General features: G+C 39.4%; 1 protein-coding gene across 3 annotated transcripts; it reads left to right on the forward strand.

Annotated features, from left to right (window-relative positions):
- The first annotated feature begins 2,916 nt into the window (after positions 1 to 2,916).
- TTLL1 (tubulin tyrosine ligase like 1) lies at positions 2,917 to 19,548 on the forward strand. 3 transcript variants are annotated; one of them, XM_038155056.1, is made up of 11 exons: positions 2,917 to 3,296; positions 4,481 to 4,558; positions 6,285 to 6,417; positions 7,622 to 7,830; positions 9,030 to 9,210; positions 10,289 to 10,423; positions 10,592 to 10,700; positions 13,630 to 13,773; positions 15,510 to 15,596; positions 17,324 to 17,487; positions 19,014 to 19,548. In XM_038155056.1, the coding sequence occupies exons 3-11, from the start codon at positions 6,305 to 6,307 to the stop codon at positions 19,141 to 19,143; spliced, it is 1,272 nt and encodes a 423-aa protein (XP_038010984.1). In that variant the 5' UTR covers positions 2,917 to 3,296; positions 4,481 to 4,558; positions 6,285 to 6,304; the 3' UTR covers positions 19,144 to 19,548. The 3 variants fall into 3 exon arrangements, with proteins under 3 accessions (XP_038010984.1, XP_038010985.1, XP_038010983.1); XM_038155055.1 differs by having other exon boundaries at positions 2,918 to 3,296; positions 4,478 to 4,558; XM_038155057.1 differs by lacking the exon at positions 4,481 to 4,558.
- Positions 19,549 to 22,603: the final 3,055 nt, after the last annotated feature.

Here is a 22,603-nt window from a genome sequence, read left to right on the forward strand (position 1 = left end):
GCCGCGCCGCCCCGCCCCGCCGGGACACCGCCACCACTGCCACCTCCGCCCGCCCGCCCGGGCGCTGCCGGCGCCGCGGGAAGCGCCGCGGGGGGAGCGGGGTTGACTGCGTAGTGCGCCCCAGGGGTAGCCGGGGGGGCGGGATGGCCCCGGGCGAGGACCACCCCGCGGTGGGACAGAGGCAGTGGTGGGATGGACCCCTGCGTGGCCACCACGGCAATTGGTAACCACGGCCCCCTGGCCGCCACGGCATGCCTGAGCGTTGCCGCACCGATGGAGATGCCAAGTGGCGTGAGCAGGCCCTACGGACACCTTTTGCACAAGGAGCCCTGTTCCAAATGGCTGCCCTTGTCTCTCAGTGGGCCCATGTGGCTTTTTTTTTCAGCACGCTGAGCGTACTGGAACCCGCGCAGGGCTTTTGTTTGGGAATTTGGTGGTGGTGGTATTCGCTTTTAAACAGGGAGGAGCAGGCTTTCTTCTTAGTTCAGCTTAGCAACCAAAATACACCTGCATCCTCAACTGTCTCGAGGGCACCTGAGGAAAAAGGGCGTGGAGCAGAGAACAGAAGCCCTGGCAGCACAGCCAATGCAGAGTTACGGAGAGGTTAAAGAGAGAGCGATCTGCTGAAACGCTACTGACACCTTGCCCAAAAGGTTTAGTGAGGTCATGGGACTTTCGGTGTTTTTCTTTTGTGCTGGTGATAGCAGTGTTGTGATTCAGTCAGTATCACCCATCACTAGAGAGCATAGTGTACTGCAAAATAGCTCTAAAGAACCAACCCCGCTATTGCTCCACACTTTATTGTCACGTCAAACAGCAGACTTCACCAGGTAATGTTTGAGAGCGGACTTTGCCCTCTATTTATAGTATGATTTCATCTCCCTGAGTGAGGGTAAACACCAGGAGAAGCAGAACAGCAGCACAGATACAGCACTCGAGCTGGAGCTGGGATGTCCTTAAGACTTTCCTCGCTAAGTTTTTAAATGTATAAAAGTGTTTGCCTGTGTTGTGTGCATATGTCTTATGCAAACCACTTCCTTCAGCACTGTGCAGCAGAACCCCCCTTGTCTCCCCCCTTCAAGCGCCGTACAAGAGGTTTACTCATCTGTAAAATGAACATGACAAAGCTTATCTTCCAACTCGTGCCAAGAACTGTGCTGTGTTTACATTCGCACATAGTGGAAGAAAATTGCCTCAACGGTACAATATAATAAAAGGTAAGTTAACCTCTGCACTGTCACTGCTTGCCATGACTTTCTTCTGTTCACCAGTTCTGATATTTCCAGTCTTGTATTTACCACTTCAAATCAATAATAGTTTCTCTCTTGACACCAGGCTGAATTTTGCACATACAGGTAACCTTGTGAGTTGCCTCAAGCTTAAAATAAAATACCCACATGTCATCATAGGAGTAATTTCTGTCACAAAGATAGCACACCAGGGCTGCCACTGCATTTCCTGGTACAATAATAGTAAGTACCACTGAGCTGCTCTCAAATTACACCCCACTTCTCTTTTTTTAACAATAATGTTAAAAAGTAGAGATGCCTTAATATTGAAAACCACAGCATCTATTATTAGTTGTGATGTAACACTGCCAGTATAAATTTCAGAGAGATGGCAAAACAGCAAAACAACATCTAATACTATGGAACTGTAACATAAATTAAAAACCGCCAAATTAAGCTAAAAAAATCTTATAATAAAGAAACCCCCAAACCTAAAACAAAACCAAAACAAAACAAACCAACAAAACAACAACTGTTTCTGTCCTTAATGAAATATTTAATAAATTTAAAAAGTGAACTTCCTTTCAGCTTTCCTCTGAGCTATGATGGATGGAGGAACAAAAAAGGATTGACCAGCATGAAGATTCAGGCGCACTTTTCTTGTTGTCAGCTGCCACAGCAGACATACCTTCTTGATAGAAAGAAGGCTGTGAAGGCTGCTCTCTTCTGCTGCCAGAGGTATTATTGTGCTAGGAAATTTCCACTGCACGTGGCCATGCACGTGACACTGCATTTTGCAGCTGCTTTCATAGCTAAACTAGGGAATATTTAATAGCTCCGGTTATATGAATTATTAAATTAACTCTTTCCTTGTAATTGCATCCTTGAAACAGCCTATTACCATAGCATCACCCAGGAAATCATAATGTATATTTATTCTACTCGGATTATTTGGGGAATTAAGCCTCTTAGGAATTTGCTGTACTCCCAACACACTGCAAACTGTTTATTTCAGCTACTGTCTTAATTTTTTTAATGAGCAATTTGTCTTACAGAGACAAAATAAGTATTAGATGTAATTTGTCTTACAGAGTCTCCCTCAAAGACTTTTCAGATCTCTGGAGCTCACTATGTAGTATCTAATTGTTTTATATCAAGCCCATCACAGAATGTCAGTGACCTTCATATATGGCAGGTGTCTTAATAATCTCTTTTTGGAAGGATTTTTGTATGCGTAGATCAGGCTTCTCTGCATAGGAACTAAAACCATAACTTCTTAGGTACTATTTTTCTCACTCAGCTCTCACTTGAGTAAATTAGAGCTGTTGACCACGCTGCTGTTTTCATCTGCAGAGTTTGCCCAGAGCAGCTGTGGCTGCCCCATCCCTGGCAGTGTCCAACTGGATAGGGCTCGAAGCAACCTGGACTAGTGGAAGGTGTCCCTGCCCATGGCAGAGGGTAGAGCAGGATGGGCTTTAAGATCCCTCCAACCCAAACCAGTCTGGGGTTCTGCGATGAAATTTTCGGGTGAAAATTTGCCTTCTTCCTCTGAATAGTATCGGTACAAAAGCAGCTATTCCTGCAGCTGTACGGTGAGGAACACTTTAGCACCTGACAGGCTCAAACGCGGACTTAAGCTTTGGCATCTGAGTGTCCCTGGGGGTTTTATATTATGGTAACATCCGGGAAGGTTTTGTCACGCGATGGCCTTTAACAAACCCCCATTTACTCATGGACTGCTTTTTGTTAGGGACGCGTTTCCGGACAATGGGGCAGGCCCAAGACGCAGACGCTTGAGACCAAAATATCCCCAGATCGCAGGGACAACCCTGAGGTGGCTGGGCGGGGTTCGGAGCTTTCCCGTCGGGACTGCAGCACGTTCCTGCCGCTCGAGGGAGGGCTGGCCCCGGCCTCGCCACGCTCCGCGGCTCGCCTCGCACACAACATGGCCGGCGCCGGCCCGGACAGCCCCGCCCCGGGGCGGTGGCCGGAACGGGCGGGGCAATGGCGGCGTTCGGTAGGGACGGCCCAGGCTGAAGGGAGCGGCGGCCGCGCTCCCGCCGGCAGGTGAGCGCGCGGCGTGGGGTGCGTCGTGGGTGTCGTCCCCTCCCCGACATCCTCCCTACACACCCGCAGTGCCTCCACACATCCCCAGTCCTATCCCCTTCCTCCACAACCTGTCCTACATACACCCCCAACACGCCCATACACACCCCACATACATACACACACACACCCCCCCACACTCCTTCCCCATACACAGACACCCCACACACACCCCTACGCATACACACCCCACACACAGAAATGCAGACCCCTTCATCACCCCAAACACACCCACGCAGACACAGCCGTCTGGCTCTTTCAGACTTGGGCTCCTTCTCCTTCCTAATGCTTCGGGAATCTCGCAGCAGGCCCTCCTGGCCTCCTTTGATGGCACAGCCAAACTGGATTTTCCAGTAGTTAAGTTAATAATGAAGTACTATTACATTTTGTGCTATTGGAAGGAAACAGCGGTCACTGAGTTGGGTGTTGGAGGTACAGCTTTACCTCTATTTTGCAGTGTGAAAAGTCTGCCATGACCACCGCTGGCTCCTTGGAGTGGTGGTGGTGCCAGCCAGGCTCCTTTTGGATCTTAGTTCATCAATTTGTACCAGAGCAGGAGGTCTCACCTGGGGGTTAGACTGCTGCTCGGCCTGCTTGCTGCCCGTGGGAGCAGTCTGGGCAGGAAAGGCAGTGTTTTGGAGAAGTGACAGGCCTGCTGTGCCTCTGTCACATGCCTGCTGTCTCTTGAGTAGGAGCTCCGGTGTTTTGTGAAGGATTTGACTAAATACAAATATGCAGGCTGTGGCTGTGTTATGCAGCTCTTCTTTGATGTTTTGTGAAGCTAAGGATCTCAGCTGACCAGAAGTTTGAATGTGTAGCTGTCTTGTGCGATCTCATCGAGTTATCTAGAATACCTATTTCCAGATTAGAGGATTCCTCTAGAAAAGTACATTGTATTAAAATGATATTATTTGTTGTGCATTCTTGTTCGTGGGTTTCGGCAATCAATTTGTACAAAATTGGAAGATTTTTTTACAGGCCACTTAAACATCATCTGAGATTGATTACGTTCTGCAGAAACCAAGGATGAATTTTCAGTCTGCCTTCAATCCCTCTGTAGCAGGAGGGATAGATGAGGCACCAAGATCCCAAAATAGGAAAAATAATTGTGCTCTTGTAATTTTTCTTTTGATTTCTGGTAGAAGCTGTCTCCAGTGTTGAGCTCTGGCTTAATTTCAGCTCACCTTCCTGTGTGTGAATTGCTCAAGGAGTCAGAGAAACAGGTATAATGTTAAGCTTGAATTTTGGTGAACCTCTTGGGGTAGCTGGGAGATGTGAAGAATGTTGGTTTAAAGCCTTTTGAAAAGTTTACATTGTGGTTGGTTAATAGCATTGTAGCCTTTAATGAATTTCCTTTTGAAGGGACAATTGTATCACAAGCAGACTAATCCCTGAACTTTTAAAACCACAACAGGGTGCTGTGTGGTATTAGTGAGTCACTGATCGTGAGTTATGCAAACTTCAGTACAAATAAATTAATTGTTTCATTTACTTTTGTTCTGGTAATATCTAGAAGGCCCAGAGAAAGATCATGACCTTGTAGAGCTAGGGATTGTATAAAAGCACACACAAGAAGACAGACCCTGAGCCTTTTTATACTCTTTTCTATCTAAGCTTGATTTCAGATTGCTTTACCAACATGAATAAAAATATATGTTTCCTAAACTTTCTCAAATTGAAGTCTGTTAGTAATCATTTTGGCTTTGTGGGATTTGACAGGATAAATAGTCTGTGTGGGATTATATGGGTTATACCTCCCAGAAAGAAACAATAGGAGCCTGAGCTTGGTGGCAAATGTACATTCCCATATCTAGTCCTGGAAAATGAAGACCCCTTGAATTCCAGTCCAGCATGTTACTTGCAGAAATAGCATTAATATTAAATTGAATTAACATTAATTAATTACATTACTACATTTAGTAAAGGTGCTTTTATGTTTTGATTTACTTTTCAATGGAAATTTGTGTGTAGAAGGGGCAGTAGATGGTGTTGCTTGTGGGTGTGTGATAACCCAGCTCCCTCCCACTCCTTTGCACAGTGAGTTTTGTTCTTGGGAAAGTAATGTAAGTAATAATAACAAATGTAGGGAAAATAATAAAAATATAGGGAGAACCACCCCCATTCCCATTAGGTTAGTGAGGAAGTGGGATGAGATGGCCAGAGAAGCTGTGCTGTGTCTTTGAGGCTTTTCAAAACATAAATGGGTAAAGCTCTGAGCAAACTGTCCACACATCATAGCTAACCCTGCACTGAACAGGAAGCTGGACATGGGGACTTGCTGGGGTCCCTTCCTGCTAGGATGGTTGAGTGATCCTAACAGAAGGCTGACCTGGGCAAGTGAGAGATCTAATGTAGAAAGTGACATCTGGTGTCAGAAGCTGAACTGCAGTTTGTAAGCACTCTTCTAATAGCCTGACTTCTTGAGAAATCCTCCTGTAAGGGTTTAGTGATACCAGTTGCAAGGTCAGTAATTTAGTTCCCTCCCCTGAGGTACTGCAAATCTTGATTGTTGATAGAGCATGCAAGGGATTTCTCTTGGAATCATGGGTTTTTATTCTACAGGCACCACGTGATCCAGATGAACTTTCCTGCTTCAAAAGAAAGCAAAAATATATGTTACTAAGTTAAAAACAATGCAATGTCTGTATTGGTTCTTTAAACATTAACCAATGTAGAATTGGGGGGTTCTGTCAGTAATATATTTAGGGAAGGTTTTGTGCCTATTTATAAAAGGTGGGGAGTGTGAAAACCCTCCCTGTAACCAGTGTCCTTGTGTGCAGTTCTCCAGCTGAGAAGTACAGGACTTCAGTCTGAGCCTAGGTGTTATTTTCTTTGGGTTTTAACCTAATAATACGTATCTGAAAGTGTTTTCTAGGTGTCACTTTTCTTCTGCTTTTACTTCCCTGTATCCTCCTCTATTTTCAACTTTAAAATTTTCTGTATGAATAGGTTGATTCCACTTCAGGATAATGGCAGGAAAAGTAAAGTGGGTAACTGACATAGAAAAATCTGTTCTAATAAACAACTTTGAAAAAAGAGGATGGATTCAGGTGGCAGAAAATGAAGACTGGAATTTTTATTGGTAAGTATACTGCAATTCCCAATTTCTTTTATCAATGTTATGGAGGCTTGCCCTGTTACTAGAGTCCAAACTTCTGTAATAAACTGTGTTTTCCTTCTCTTCATGATAATGATTTATATTCAGGCTAACTATTCAACATTTCAATACTGAGAGTGAATGAGAAGTAAGACCAAGATTGTGGTAAAAGGAGGAGAATAAATAATCCTCTCATTTGGTGTTTGTCTGATATAATCCCATGAAATGCTGTCTTAGAATGCAGTAATGTATTTATGGGCAGAAACAGTACTCTTTAAATAAATGAAACAATTTGTGATGTTCCTTTCAAATACATCAGAATGGCAGTTTGTGCTGCCAAATGTACCCTTTGTGAACCACTTATTTAAATGGACAGGAATCTAAATGGGCAGGAATCTAGTAATCTGCTCATGCTTTTGGAATGCAGTTGGGAGCATGGAGAAACACTTATGGAAATTGCTGTGTTGTACTGTTTTGGGTTAGTTTTTTTTCTTTCTGAAATGATAATATAGCCGACTGGTAGCATTCAGGAAATAGTCTTAAATTTTTGCATTGAGACATCTAATATGGAAAATTCTTTGCATTTATGTCCCTGCTGTTATCTTCTATGAAAAGTGTAGTTGATAACTGATTTAATGACTCTGTCACTGCAGCACTTTCATTTGGTATATAACTAAATGACACAGATGTTTTTAGCGAGATCTCTTAACCAGTTTTCAAGTCATATGTTTGAATTCCTTTTGTAATCCAAGTAGCAGGGCATTCAGTAGGAGGTTGGGTTTGTGGCTTTTCTGAAGAGGGAAGGTGAGTTTCAAGAGTGTGAAGTAACAGATTTAGAAAGAGGATTCTGTAGCATTTGGGTGCACTTTAGTAATTTTTAGGCCCTGCGGGGATTGACCTGACTATCAACAAGCCAGAGTCCAGTAGGACCCACTTGTCATCTTTCTGTCCTCACTTCCTGCACCAATTTCAGTAGTAGTGGAGGGACTGATTAAACCTTCAGCCGGATTTCATTTGCTTTGTTAATAGAACTTCAGGATATGATGGATTGTCACTGCAGCAAAATATTAAATTTTAAGAGAAACAAGAGAGAGAAAAGATGAAGAAATTGAAGGGAAAATATCTCTAATTTTTCGTCCTGAAGTGTGTTTCTTGAGAGAAATCACTCGGTGTCTGTCTTTGGTTTCAGGATGAGTGTCCAAACAATCAGAAATGTGTTCAGTGTGGAAACCGGTTACCGCCTCTCTGATGACCAAATTGTCAATCATTTCCCAAACCACTATGAACTGACCAGAAAAGATTTGATGGTAAAGAATATCAAAAGATACAGAAAAGAACTTGAGAAAGAAGGAAGTCCTCTTGCAGAAAAGGATGAAAATGGGAAATATATTTATTTGGGTATGTTGTTCTTATTTTCAGCAGTCAACTTTTTTCTTAGAGAGTCAATAATTGGAAGAGAACCAGCTTTTTTATGCATGAAGCACTGACTGAACCTCTGGAGTATTAAGACATTAAAGTGGCTACCTTGAAGTGCTCTGTTCCTCTTTGGGGTTTGATTCATTTGAGGTTTCTCAAAAATTATTTTGGAGAGGGAAAATTGTGGGTTTAAGATACTTTGCAATTAGGTTAGTGGTGAAACCAAAGGGCTCTGCTACTTCATATGAGAGAGGGTTACAGTTTCTTTAATTCAAAAGTGAAAAACTGTTTTGTGAAAATCTTAGAATGGAGCAACAACTAAACCTTTTTGAAGGACGGCTCTAGACAGAACTGAATGAACAAACACCTCAGAGGGGAAATTTGGGAGAAGTTGGAGAACTAATAATGACTGCTAAAAATAAAATAAAAAGCAAACCAGGCAAAAAAAATACTCAAGAAACTCAAACTCCAAAACTAAACCAAGAATAGATCAGGAATGAGGAAAGCAGAGAAGCAGAGTTGATTTGGAGGTCAGAAAGCATTGAAATGAAACAGAGTGAGATATGTGGAGTTGAATTACATCTTGGAAAAGTGAAATGAAAACACTTCATCCATGTAAGAGGCCAGGTCTTCAAGAATGAAATTGAAGATAATTTAATAGCAAAAAGTGAAAAATATTTTTCTTTAGGTTTCAGTAATCATGGTATAAACTGAGTGTGGGAGCAAAAAAGAATGATAGGAGTTCAGAATAAGACAAAATAAATAAGAATAATGAGAGTTACGTGGAAATAAAAATTACACAGCCAAAGGGGGTTTTTACCTGCACAGAGCATGACAAAGAATGGTGGAAGCTGATCGAGGAAATTGAGAAATGTTAACTGTTTTGTTGAAATGGTATCTAATACTGTAATGGCACAGCATATAAATGGAAGAAGAAAATCTATTCACATGAATTCGAATCTATTACTATGAAGTTAGCATTATGCAACATTTTGCAATTGTTTAAGTAAAAACTAGTATGTAAATGAGATAAAAAGCAACATGAGTCTTAATGAAGGTGGATCATGCTAGACTGGAAAACTATAAATATAGAACTTTTCTTTTTTAGTCTTTATGTGTCAGTAGCCTTATCAGATAGAGTGTCTTTAATTGTGCACCCTTTTTTTCCCCCCTTAATTCAGATTTTGTTCCTGTGACTTTTATGCTTCCTGCCGATTATAATCTCTTTGTTGAAGAATTCAGAAAGAATCCGTGCAGCACATGGATTATGAAACCTTGTGGCAAAGCTCAAGGAAAAGGAATATTTCTAATCAACAAACTCTCCCAAATAAAAAAATGGTCTAGAGACAGCAAAACATCCTCGTAAGTTCTTAAAACCAAACCGTTTATTGTACTTTCTGTAATTAGGTGAACTGCATCAACATGCTGATTTTCTGATGCATGGGAAAAGTATGCCAGTATTATTATGATTGCTTTGTCATTTTATAGTTAGGTTTGCATTTAATCTCAGTTGTTATCTGGCTTCCGCCCTCAACAGGTTATAATGCAACTTGTTTTGGTATGAGGAGGTACACAGAACTGCTCAATTAATATTCTTTATAAAATTGCTTTCAGTGTTGTTGGGAAAAAACTTGCACAGAAAGAAATTGTTCTGCTTCAGGGTATTAAATAACAGGAAGCAAGAGAAAAATCTTCCCCTGAGCAATTTCAATAATTGTTTAATATATATTAAATAACTTTTTTAATTAGTACAAAAAAAGAATGTATTTTTATGAAATAAATGTATTTTCCTTTTGGAACATGAAATAATACACATCGTGTTGATGATCTCCTTCCAAATGGATGAAATAGGTTAGCAATTTTATGTTTTTCTCTGACTAGAAGTTTTGATCACACAACTAATGTTTTTTCCTGTGACCAAGTGACTGGCTGAATATCATTTGAGTATTTTTCCCCCTGTTTGATTGGAATCAGAAGAATGTCATAATCTGAAAGTTATAGTAACTTTTCACAGTGGTTTGCAATTGTACACCAAGCAGAAATGCAAATATTCCCGTAGTACAAGACCTTGAATAATGAAGGTAACGCACTACATTCTTTTTGCTTGTCTGGAGTTTTCCAAGCTCTAAATTCTCTTCAAGGGAAAAAGGCTAGCTTGTTGAGCTGCACTGTAAATGGCTTGGTCAGCTACTGTGTGAGTTTAAGTGGGTAATTGATCTTGGTGATCTCTACAGTATTTTCAGCTTTTTTTCTTGATATACAAGGCCTGATGCCAAGTGTGTATTATTAACCACCACAACTTTATACACTTTATATCTTGGCAAAAGATGCAAGATTTCAGTCAACTCAAAAGTTACAGAACACTTTTAAAGAAGTAAAAGACTTCAGGGATTGAATTGTTGCAAATATCATACTGTGAGACATGTTTTGTGTTTTTCAGGTTTGTATCTCAGTCTTCCAAAGAAGCCTATGTGATTTCACTCTACATCAACAATCCCTTACTAATTGGTGGAAAGAAATTTGATCTTCGTCTCTATGTTTTGGTGTCTACCTATCGTCCACTGAGATGTTACATGTAAGGTTGCATGTCTTTGTATTTTCTTTAGAGATAATGTACAGTATAGTCAAAATAATGTTGTGCATGTTTCACAAGGAAGTTTAACCACTAACTGGTATCCTAGGATGCTCACTTCCTTGCTTCTCACAGGGATTTAACACCTTTTAATCACTTTTTGCATTTAAGGTATAAGCTTGGGTTTTGCCGGTTTTGCACAGTGAAATACACACCAAGTACAAGTGAACTGGATAACATGTTTGTACATCTTACAAACGTTGCCATTCAGAAACATGGGGTAAGTGTGCTGATTTCTTAGATTCTCTTTTGTAGCAAGACTGATTTTCTTTAATTGTCCCAGAAACTTGGAATCAAAAGGTTTTGTCATACTCATCATCTTGCAATTAAAATACTTCACCTTGCACTTACAAATAAATACATTTTAGAATGTAGACATTTTAGAAAACCACAAATGAGAAGTCAAGGTAATGAGTTGCAACTCTGTAATTGGGTGTGATATTTTCAGTATTGACTCATAGTAGTTGAGAGCAGGGGTCTCCTTTCATTTAAAAGCCAGCATGCTCACTTATGAATTGAACAATGAGCTTGGATCATGTGGATATGTACTTTATAATAGTGGTTTAATATCCCCTTCTTCATTTCCCCTTCCCTCTCTCTCTCTGGCAGTTAATTCAATTTCTTCTTTCCAGCGCTTATTCATCACAGGATTTTCCAGCTTCTTCCAGTGTTCCCCCAACCTCCTGCCCCTTTCTTCTGTGGGAAACAAAGGGAATGTGCAGTTGCAAACTTGAGATAAATAAGTGCTGCCTGCCCATCTGGTGGCTTCCTCTTGCATGGACAAAGCTGGAGCTCTGCCTGCAGAACAGTTCTGTCCTGTAATTTGCCGTTGATATTCATGTGGAAGCATGAGAGCCCTTCCTTATGTCAAAGTAGGCTGAAATACAGCAGTGGGGAGGGAAGTTTAGTTGGGCAGGGGTGACATAGATGAGGATAAAGTGTCACTTCCCAAGCCTTGTTCCTTCAGGGAATGACTTGATAATGATTGTCCCTTTAGTGTTTTTAGCGGATGTCTGTGCTTTACAAACCATGCCGCTGGTACAGTCATTAAAACTCTATTGTTGCACTTCCTAATGCCAGGAGCTTTATTTTAATGGTATGGAAAATAATAAGTATGGATACACACACACATGCTTCTGATTATATTAATGTAGGTATACACATGCACTCATACGCAAGATATGCAATATGTCTTAAATTGAAATCTTGGTTAATATGCCTTCTCTGCTATTGTTCCATAAGATGTGCAGCATAGCAGAACTGTTTTTGTCTGGATATTGCTGTATCAACAATGTTAATGATAATGTTGGTAGTTGTAAACCAGGGTAAGTGGTCAAATATGCCATTTTTCAGTACTACAAACATTGTATTGCTCAGTTGCTGATTTGAGAAGTGCTTCAAACATGTTCCGGTTTGACGGGGCACACTGAGAATTACTTATGGTGAAAGCAGGTCCCATACAACTTTTAGAAAAAAATCCTACTGGTGTTGCCAGTAGCAGAGAAGATGTGAGGCATGTGGTACATTGCCTGCCTTTGTTATTATGCACTCTTCCATCTTCTCTACCAGTTAAAGAATGGCCTTCAAGATTTTTCCCAGATAAGAGAAGTGACTGTAGTGGTGATGTCACTTAGAATAAAGGACAACAGAAATGGATATAGAAGTAGCAGGCTAAGAATGTGGAATTATTACTAGAATATTTGAAAAGCTTTTTATAAATTGTAAACCACTGATACCTGTTCAGTTTTGCAGAAAGGCAGAAGGGAAGTTTAATGTGAAGCTATGCTACCCATCCTATTTGCTCTGTTTTAAATGTGCCTGTAACTTTGGAGGCTTTTAGATTGTACACCTTTAGTCTTCTAAAACTGTACCTAATTTGAGCTGTCAGTAATTTATAAAAATTATGATGAGGTGCTGAAAATGCGTGTGTAATACAAACAAAACAACAATAATTCTTATACATTATTATTTTCACTTTGTTTTAATGTCTTTAATGAAACAACTGTGATTATGTAAAGCTCTACCTACTTGCAATCTGTTTTGTTTTGAGTACTTGTTCTGAAGGGCAAAGAGGGCTGAAACTTTGATCTCGGTTCCCTTGCTAGAATCTGGTCTCAAGACATTTTTTCCGTGGAGCAAATCCTGAGAACCATGTTTCAGGTCTTTATTTGTACTGTCCAGTTCTTCAAATTTCCTAATGGGGGAGCTATAGGAGAAAGCCTAATAATAAGATAGATGCTTCTGTGACCTTGTCGTAGAGGACAACAGAATTTGTTCTTCTGAGAACTTTTTTCTGCTCTATGCATTCTGTGTTTTGTAATTTAGCAGGCTTACAATCATTAATTCTCAGAAATGCTCTGAGGAGAGCACTTTATAAAGGGACATAGCATTTGTTCTGAGAGTTCCTTGAGGGCTGAACATGTGCCTTTCCATCAGTATGAACACCCCTTGCTTTGCTCTTTCCATTTAAAGAGAAATAATGCACAGCCTTGATAGCCTCTGAAAAGACAACATAAGGTAACCTCCTGTGTCCCCCTGTTCAGTTTCAGTAACACTTAGTGGGATTTTGTACTGAATTACTTGAAAATTTTAACTTTTAAAAACAATTCAGGTGTCATTTCACTATGTTCTTGAATGTAACTGTTATCAGTATCACCATTAAAAAGATACCAGGGAAGAGACAAGTTGTACTTTAAATAAATAAACACAGAGAAACACTTTCAAGTGCTGCATTTTACAATAGCTACCTTCAGTGAAATTCTGGTGTTGCTCATTAATTGTTTTTTCCATATCCCCATAGGAGCAAAACATTCAGTTCTCTCCTCTCACATTTTAAAACTTCTATTTCCAAATCATAACTCATACTTTATTATAAAACTGTCTAAGTACCCAGGTTTTTTTTTTCTCCTAACAAAGATTTATTACTTTATTTACGATGTGTGATACAAGCATATTAGAGCTATAATAAAAGCAATTGTTTATGTAGAGGGCAGTTGAAAGTTGAGATGTTCATGAAGCTGCAAGAGCAATTAGCCAGATTTGTTTTTAGAGCAGTACTTGTAAATATAAGGGGACTTTTTGTGTGGATGAGAAAAAACTTGCTGAACAACTTTGAAATCTTAGACTGAGTGAACTCCTTAACTCTTCAGGATGATTACAACCATATCCATGGAGGCAAGTGGACAGTGAGTAACTTACGCCTGTACCTGGAGAGCACCCGTGGGAAGGAAGTCACCAACAAATTATTTGATGAAATCCACTGGATCATTGTGCAGTCCCTGAAGGCTGTTGCGGTGAGTGCTGCCAGCAGTACCATTCCAGCTGCAGGCTTCCCATAACCATGGAAGTGAGCTTGCCATTCAGACCCCTGCATCTCTTTTCTGCTCTTTGAGTGATGGTTTTGATGCTGATTTCTGCAGCTCTCTTATCTCTTAAATTCTTGATATCTCTTGAGATGAGGGAACTGAATCTTGGGTGGGTGAATGGGTTGAGCTGTCTGTGGATATTTGAAGGAGTGAATAAATCTCTTTCCTTGAGGGATTTGTGAACTATTTGTTATGACTTGATACTGCCCTAAGTTCTGCCAAAATGTGTGATGTCATTCCAGCAATAACAAATGTGTCAAAGAAAAAAAAAACCTCTGGAGGACAATTTATCAAAGGAAACCTAAGGCTATTAGTTCATGAGAGTTACATAACATGCTTTCACTACTTTTATGTGTAAGTCACAGTGTTATCATGAATTTATTAAAAAAAAAAAAAAAAGCAGCAGCCAGTTCTCTGTTTGAGTGACTTTCTAGTGTTGGGGTAATATTCTGCGATCACATTACAGGGCACGTACCACTCTAGGAGTCAGCTGGGCTTACTGAGGAACTCACTGTTGCCAAGGTCTCTCCTGGTCCCAAGTACATTGTCTTGTCATCTCTTTTGGGTTGGTCCTGGCACCATTTAGAGCTGAATCAGCTCACTTGTGCCCTGACAATTACTACCTTGCTTTATTGATGGCTTGGTGTTCTACCAGGGGAATAAGCTGAGTCACGGAAGGAGCAGTTGAACACCAGAATCAGCACAAGAAACAGGGACAAGGTCATGCAGCTAGGATCAGTGGGAGCTGGGGAAGCATGCCTTAACCTGGCCTCTGCTGTGCAATCATATCAGAAGGTACTTGGGAGAAGAAAAGGGATATAATAAAATGTTAGCAGAACCTTAGAAGAGGAGAAGTGATAAAAATGATGGAGCTTGAAATCTGTTGTTCCTCTATCCTTCTGACAATGGCACATGTAATTAGATTCTTGTTCTTCCTCCCCCGTTTCAGTCCCTGAAGAAATGAAAAGCTTCATTATTAGTTATGGGGAAAACATCTCAGAAACCTTCACAAAGTTTTCTGTAAAAGATCTAATGAGCTTCACATAGAAGAAAGTATTATACCATGCATACCGCAGCTGTTTAGCAGATGCTGGAAAGCTGCTGGTTCTCTAGAGGATGTGCATCTAAGCACAGCTTGATTCTTGGTCTCTCTTGGCTTTGGGGTTGTAGTTACCTTGAGTAATTTAAATTTTTAAATGTATTTTATAATTGTTTGACCTAAAATTTCTGCGTAGTTACAGCAGCAGTATAAAAGAAATGTCTTTGAATTGCTTTTCTAAAGTTTAAAGAATTCACAACTATATGAAGCTGTAAATTATCAAACTTTCTGTTTTCTCCCGATGCATGCAGGCTTTAAATATAGTTATTACTTTTGCAAAGTATAAAACCACTTATTTTCACTATGGAAACATAATGGGAAATTAACATAACCCAATACTTGGCATTAATGCAATCATTAGTATTGAAATATTTGCATCCAGCCTCAGAAAAAGAGGCCATGCTGAACCTACTAGTTAGCAAGCTTATATTTGAGTTACAATACTGAGTGTTATAGAAGATTTGTCATGTGATTACATGGGATTTCTAGCAAAGAAAGTGGGTAATTGGGTTACTTACTGAAGAGTAGATTTTAATACATATTACTGTCTTTTCTTTTTTCCCAGCCTGTAATGAATAATGATAAACACTGCTTTGAGTGTTACGGATATGACATTATTATCGATGACAAGCTTAAACCCTGGCTAATTGAGGTAAAGTTCTATAAAATACAGGAAAAAAACTTCTTCTCATTTCACAGAATAAAACTAAGTAGATTTCAATGTAGTCTTTCCTCTTTTTAAACAATATTTTTTGTTTATTGGGTAAGCGGATCAAGAAAAATATTGGAAAATGAGATAGGTCATGTGATGACCAAGCTAGCATGTGCTTTTCTTTCCTGGTTTTTTTTTTTGGTGTTTCTGTTTGTGGCTTTTTGTTTTGGTTTCTAAATCCAGTGCATCCATACATCTGCACTTCAGAGGCAGTCTGAATGTTAGCAGCCCTGTTAAATACTGGATCAGTACCTGGAAAATGGGCATCGACTTGATGGAGCAAAACATCAAATTTAATTTTTAAATGCTGTCATGGCCTTAATGTTACCGATTGAGAGGAAACAAAAGGGGCATGCAAAGTATAATTATGATATTTGGAAAGCTTTTTTATTTTTTACATAAATTTCTCTTTCATATATTAACTTTAGCTTTGTATGTTCAATATAAATTTTATCCATCCCTCTTCCTTCTCAACCTAACTTGAAGTGAAATTCATAAAGAAAATAATTCTGTTTATCGTTCTGATACTACTTCTCCAAAATAAATGTGGAACAAAGATATGTTAAATGAATCCCAGGTTTAATTCAAACAAGATACAATGTAGTGCTTTTAATAGAGAGGACTCTTCAGCTCACAATATAACAGGGGAGAACTCAGGTAAGAACTTGGAGAAAAGTTGTTTTCCGGAAGAGAGCCACAGATTTCTGTGGGCAACAGTGGCTCATGTAAACTGGGCAAATTTTAAGGACTCAAATGTAAGGGGTTTGTAACCATGTAAACAGAAAACGTGTTGGAAACCAGGACACCCCTCTGGGTGCCCTGGATGGCCCGCGCACCTGGCAGGGGGCTCTGAGACCCTGGCATGCAGCCAAAGACACCTGGGATTTCGATCTTAGCCCATGGAGCAAGTTACCAACTCTGTATGAGGAATTACAAGTCACAAAAGTTTAAGTAGCATAATAGTAGTTGTCACAGGGTGAAAAATGGAATTTTGGGAATTTTTAGAACAGAGGTTTGAGGTCCCAAGATGGAGGGAATTGGGCGTGCCCTGTCCTTCTTCTTTCTTCTTCCTAACCTCCATGATTTGGGTGATGTTGGCACTTTTAGATTGGTTCAGAGTAGAAGCTAACATAGGTGATAGGTATTGGAACATAGTTGTAAATATGGTACATGTAGTTTTTAGTGTAAAAGATAGCACCAGCCTGGGAGGCAGGCAGTGTGCCTCCGACTGACCTGCTGAACAGATCTCAGCAGACCAGAGAGAAAATGTTTTAGATAAGAAATAATAAACAACCTTGTGAACCAGAGCCGAAGAACTCCGACTCTTTCTTACTATTGGGCTGGGACTCTCGGGGTCACTCTGACCGCAGAGAATCCGAGAAAAATGAAATAAAAATTCTGTCTTGTCTGATTGACCCTGGTGAATCTCATCTCAATAGAAATCTTCAGGCTGACACTGCAGACACTTAACAGAGTGGTACTTTCCTGTCTAAGTAAAATGAAAAATGCCCAGTGGGAAATTCCTTCCAGTGCCTGAGGAACTGAAAGATGTGCTTTGAGCCACCATGGCTCAATTTCCCGTATGGTACACACAGACAACACACATGGTGTTTGGAGAACACTCCAAAAACTGATACTGACTGGTTTGGTTTTTTTCCCTTTTGTAGGTTAATGCTTCCCCTTCTCTTACTTCCAGCACCGCTAATGATCGCATCTTGAAGTATAATCTTATTAATGACACGCTTAACATTGCTGTGCCTAATGGGGAAATTCCTGACTGTAAATGGAATAAATCTCCACCAAAAGAGGTTCTGGGCAATTATGAAGTCTTGTAAGTTTTATCAATGTTTCATAGAAAGGCCAGTGTTTTCCTTTTACCTCAATTTTTGTGATGTGTAATGTAGGCCAAAAAGATATGGTAAACTTCATTCTGAATTGAAAAATGGGCACAAAGTACCACTTCATTTCATTGGAGCTGCATTGGATTTGGGAGTGTATTAAAGCAGAGTTCTCTTGCCTTATGTCCAGAGACAATGTTGCTTCATAAGCTCCTGCTTGCACCTTCTGAGCTTCCAGCAGCTAGAGCTGCGGGACAGAAGCAAAGAGAATGTTTCTCTTCTACATGTGCAGAACTTTATTGTATGGAGGCTAATATATACATGGTGCTTAAACAGTTAAAATAGTTGGTTCTGGTTTAAAAGTTATTTGATGCAAATTTTCTCTCAGTTCATAGAAATAATGCCCCTTGAGTCCTGTGAATAATGAATGTAATAATAAATAATAGAATTGTCAGATATTTTTTAATTTCCTTGATCTGTATTATAAGGAAAGAAATGAAGGAAACTGAGATTTTTATATTGGAATGTCTATTGAAGATTTATCTAAGATTGATTTGTTTTATGCAGAAGAACACTGATTTGAATACCATATTGCTGACCCAGTTTCTCATCTTTTTTGAGAAAATGTTTGGATAGGTTCTCTAGCACTAGTGGTGCAGTTACTCAGTATGTCAGGAATGCCCTTTATGTACATAGCTGATCCACTAGTTCATGCTCATCTTAAATACTTTTTCTTTATACTAGTAAAACCAGTTAAATATAAGTGGTCTAAATTAGGATTTAAGATTTAATGAATGTTATACACATGGTAGCTATGAATACATATAAAACAGTATAACTAAGTATATTTTATTTTCCTACAAAATTCTTTAGTATTATCTTTTGTTACACCTATCTATAACCAAATTCTTGCTTGGAATTTGCATAGCAGCTGAAATGTCAGTTTATGCTGAGGTTATCTGAGTCTATAATGGATTTAGATATTTACAGAACCAGTCATCACTGCGGTTAAGTGTTACCAAATACGTGTCATCAAATGCATTTTGTTTGATCAAGTGGCTGTTTAGTTCACCTCATTCTTTCCTTTCTCTGTTTGTGATGCAACAGGGGAGTTTTAACACTGCAGCTAACAATCCTCCCCCTTTGAAGCAATAGCTCAGGAGTTATTTAAACTGGCAGCAGGCTGATGTTCTGCTTAACCACAGACCTGCAGAAGTGCATGGGGAACTTACAAGCACAAAATTTCACAAACTCAGGAGTTTAACTAAAGCTGTCAGATGACTTGTTTCTTTCAAACAGGGGCTGAAGATATTTTAGGATGATCTGTATTGTAAAATTATAGATTCATAGACTCATAGCTGCATGTCATGCTATGCCTGCATGAAGCTGTATGCAGAGCAGCTTGTATCAAGCTCCAGTTCTAGACAGTAAGCAGAATAGAATGTAGAAGTAGAATGTACAGGGCCCACTGCTGTTTGTGTAGCAGCGCAAGGCACTGAAGGGGTTTTCTTACCTGCAGATATGATGAAGAGATGGCGCAGAGTGACGGGACTGATCGTGACCTGCGGGGTCGTCCTGGGCAGTCCACAGGGGTCAAAGGAAGCCGTGCAAGAGATTCAGGAAAGCCTGTCCTAACCACCTGGAAGTGATGACAGGAAAAACAGCTGCACTCTTGATAGGAAGACATCAAGAATAACTTGAAGTTTTGGAACAGATTCCTGTGTTTTGCTACATTGCATGTAGGAAATACTAATGAAGACAAAACAGCCTTTGAAAAGTGAAACAAACACTCAAAACCCAGGGCCTGTACTAGACATATATTGACCTGATAATTATTACAACAATAGATATAGAGTGTGTATGTATATACAATTATGTTTATATGATTTGTATAAACTAATTCTCAATAACAATCAAGAACTTTATAAATAAAGGTGGCAACTCAAATGCATATTCTGTAAAGAAACTCCTTGCTGTTCTGAATAGTATTTATTTCCCCTAGTAGCCTTTCCCTTCCTGCCTATAATAAATGAGCTGTGGATTCTATAAAAGGATGATGGTGGTAAATATTAATATTTTCACAGTGATGGTTCAGATTCTTGTAGTAAAAGAAGAGCAACTAGAAAAAAATAGCACTACCTGTACTTGAGGCTGTTGCCAGTTAATGCAGCTATTGATTTATAACCAGTATTAACAAATGGAAAAGCAAGTCTTTATATGCTGAGGGTTGGGGGTTTTTATTTCCTTTAAGTGTTCTGAGCTGCTAACTCTTTAAAGGTCGGAAGTTTTATGGACTGAGGGAGTGTTTCAATTGTATATTGATGGACTGTTTCACTAGCCATTCATTTTTATTTTGAGATAGTGCATGTCTGTGAAAAACAGACAGAACAACCAGATACTGTGATAAATATAATTTCTTGAAACTGATGATAAATCTTTATTTGCACCAGAATCTCTCAGTGTATTTATGCATGTATATAAGTCAAATATCTGTATATTTTTGTATATTTTATTTAACAAAGATATTGTTGCACATGCCAAGCTGTTTCTGGTAGCTATGATAACAGTTGTGATGATTAGCTACCAAAACTAAGATGCAAAACTTAGCTACCAGAACTAAAGAGCAAAAGGTAAAAAAGGGTATTTCTGTTGTGTTCTCAATGTAAAAGTGTTGTTATCTTATTGCAGGAGTCCCATACCTTCTCAGTGATTTCTCATGGGTAGTTCTTCTCAACACTGCTCCTTCTTTTTCAAAGCCCAGACAGCAACTGACTCTAGGTCCCAGTTCTCCTTGTCTTATAGGACTGTTCTTCCTTATTGGTTACAGCTGTGAGTCAAGCCTGTTTCTGATCTTGGATAATTGGCCTGGCTGCAACTCTTTGGGAGTAAAGCTGCTTTTTAGACATATCTTATACTCTATTCCCACCCCATATTTCAACAGCAAAGCCTATGAATAAACTAGTGGGGTCTGTGATTGGCTGTTGCATCCACTTGACTTTCAACCAGATATTGGGTGCTTATTTTTAAATGGTAACATGCATTGTTTGGTTTTACTCTCCTTCTTCTCCCTCCCTCCCCCCCTCCCTCCCCCTTCTTCTTTTTTGTTTGGTTTTTTTGTTGTTGTTGTTGTTGTTTTTTGGTAAAGTTTACTTCTCCCAAAGTTTAGTTTCATGAACACCTAAACCAGACCATCTGCAACTGCAGCACTTCATCTGTTTGGAAGGTCCTCCTAGAAGAGGGCAGCAAACCGTGGTCTCCAGGACAGCTGAACACAGTCTGGCCAGAGTAGCTTGTGTTGGGGAGGAAGGGCAGATGTGGGCTGGGCTGACCCATACCCTTACACAGAATCTGGGATCTATCCTGGCAGTAAAGAATGAAATCTGTAGGCTGAGTCACTCCAAGCATAGTCTTAATTAATCTTGTATATTCCACTAAAATAAAATTTTAGAACTGATTCTCTCTTCATCAGCTTTGAATCTTCTCACTGGCCTCTACAAAAGCATATTCTAGTTGACTCTTGAAATAAATAAGTGAAAGGTAAGATGATCACTGCAGGATAGTAAAGCTCACCTAAATTCCAGGTCTCTCTCACATTTTGTGGTTGGGATTTTCTGCTTGGTTTTTTTGGTGTGGGGTTTATTGGTAGTGGTGGTGGAGGGTTGATTTGGTTTTTTTCAATTCGTAACTGTGAATCTTGCTTGTATATTTGAGCCTTGATAGGCAAACTGCTCTTAAGTAGAGGTGTAGTCAGATGTGTTAATCATCATAGTGTTGTTTCAATTACTGATATTTAGTGGGCAGATGTTTCCGGTTTTACCCCTAAGTGCCTGTTAGGGATAAACACCAGATATTGGGTGGGAAGTAGTAACAGCCCTAGGGACTGTAGGCCTGTAGTAAATAGTATTTTGTAGTATGATTATATTTTTGACAGACAGGTAACATAACAAGGGTACTGTGATAGAAGGAAAATGAAGCTTTCTCTCACTGCTTGTGATTAGTTTCTGTAGTGGCTGGGGCAGAGCATGTGTTGTTGCAGTATTCTTGTTGCAACAGTAGCACTCATTTCCAGGAAGGCTTAACGTGACAGCAAAAACAGGTCTGGGATTTTAGGATTTATTGCTGTGGAAAGCTATGGAAGCTGAATCCAGGGGATACTTTTAGGTATAATTTCACAATGGCCTAATACTGATAATAGCATCCAAATAATCTTTGTTTTCCCAACTGGTTTGTTGGTGGTACTCTGTATGGGCAGTGGTGTTATTACAGGTAAGGCAGTGAGTTGAATCAGGGCCTCCAGAACGCAGACATTAACAACACAAAATAGTAATAGCACTTTCTGTAATATTACTAATACACATGTAATATACTAATATACTGAATATATTAGTATGTAATATACTAGTATATTAGATATTCTTATGTAATTGTTTAGGGGAGTTCTGCTGCCTTAGAAAGGGTCAGCTCATTTAAGCTTGCATCCTCAGTATTCACTACTTCAAAAATTGGGACTGGAAATCTTGCTGTTGCTTTCAAATATTTCTGTCCCAGTGTATAGCAGATACTTTTTTTTTTTTTTTTTACTTAATGTATTTGTAAAGAAGTATTTTATATGGAAAATGTATTTGTAGCAGACCTGTCAGTTCTAAACATGTAAATCCTTCTCTCTGGCCCAGTGTAGTATTGGGAAAGCATATTTCAAACCCTTGAGGATGAAACATCTTTGTAAAATATCTAGTAAATTATCAGTACTACCTCAAAATAAAAGCATTACAATATTACTAACTAGGGGGAAGAAAGGAAAATAAAAACCTGATAGGAATCTTTTGACTATGTAGTAAATAATCTCAGAACTAGAATTAAGATTTCAAATGTTGATACCACATTTTAGTTATATCTCCAACCAATGTCTTACTAGTCATTTATCTTGCTGACCCAAACATGAATTTAATCATGCAATGTTCTCTTTAAAGAGCAAGAATTCAGACACTGCAAATGCAGTGACCCACTCTTCCTGATCTTATTCCATTTTCTTTTTAAAAACAATAGTCTAGTGATTATATACATCAGACTGCTTTCTCCTCATTTCATTTTCTTGACAGGCTTTTTGCA

This window comes from Motacilla alba, chromosome 1A (assembly GCF_015832195.1).
Source record: "Motacilla alba alba isolate MOTALB_02 chromosome 1A, Motacilla_alba_V1.0_pri, whole genome shotgun sequence".
Taxonomy (NCBI): Eukaryota; Metazoa; Chordata; class Aves; order Passeriformes; family Motacillidae; genus Motacilla; species Motacilla alba.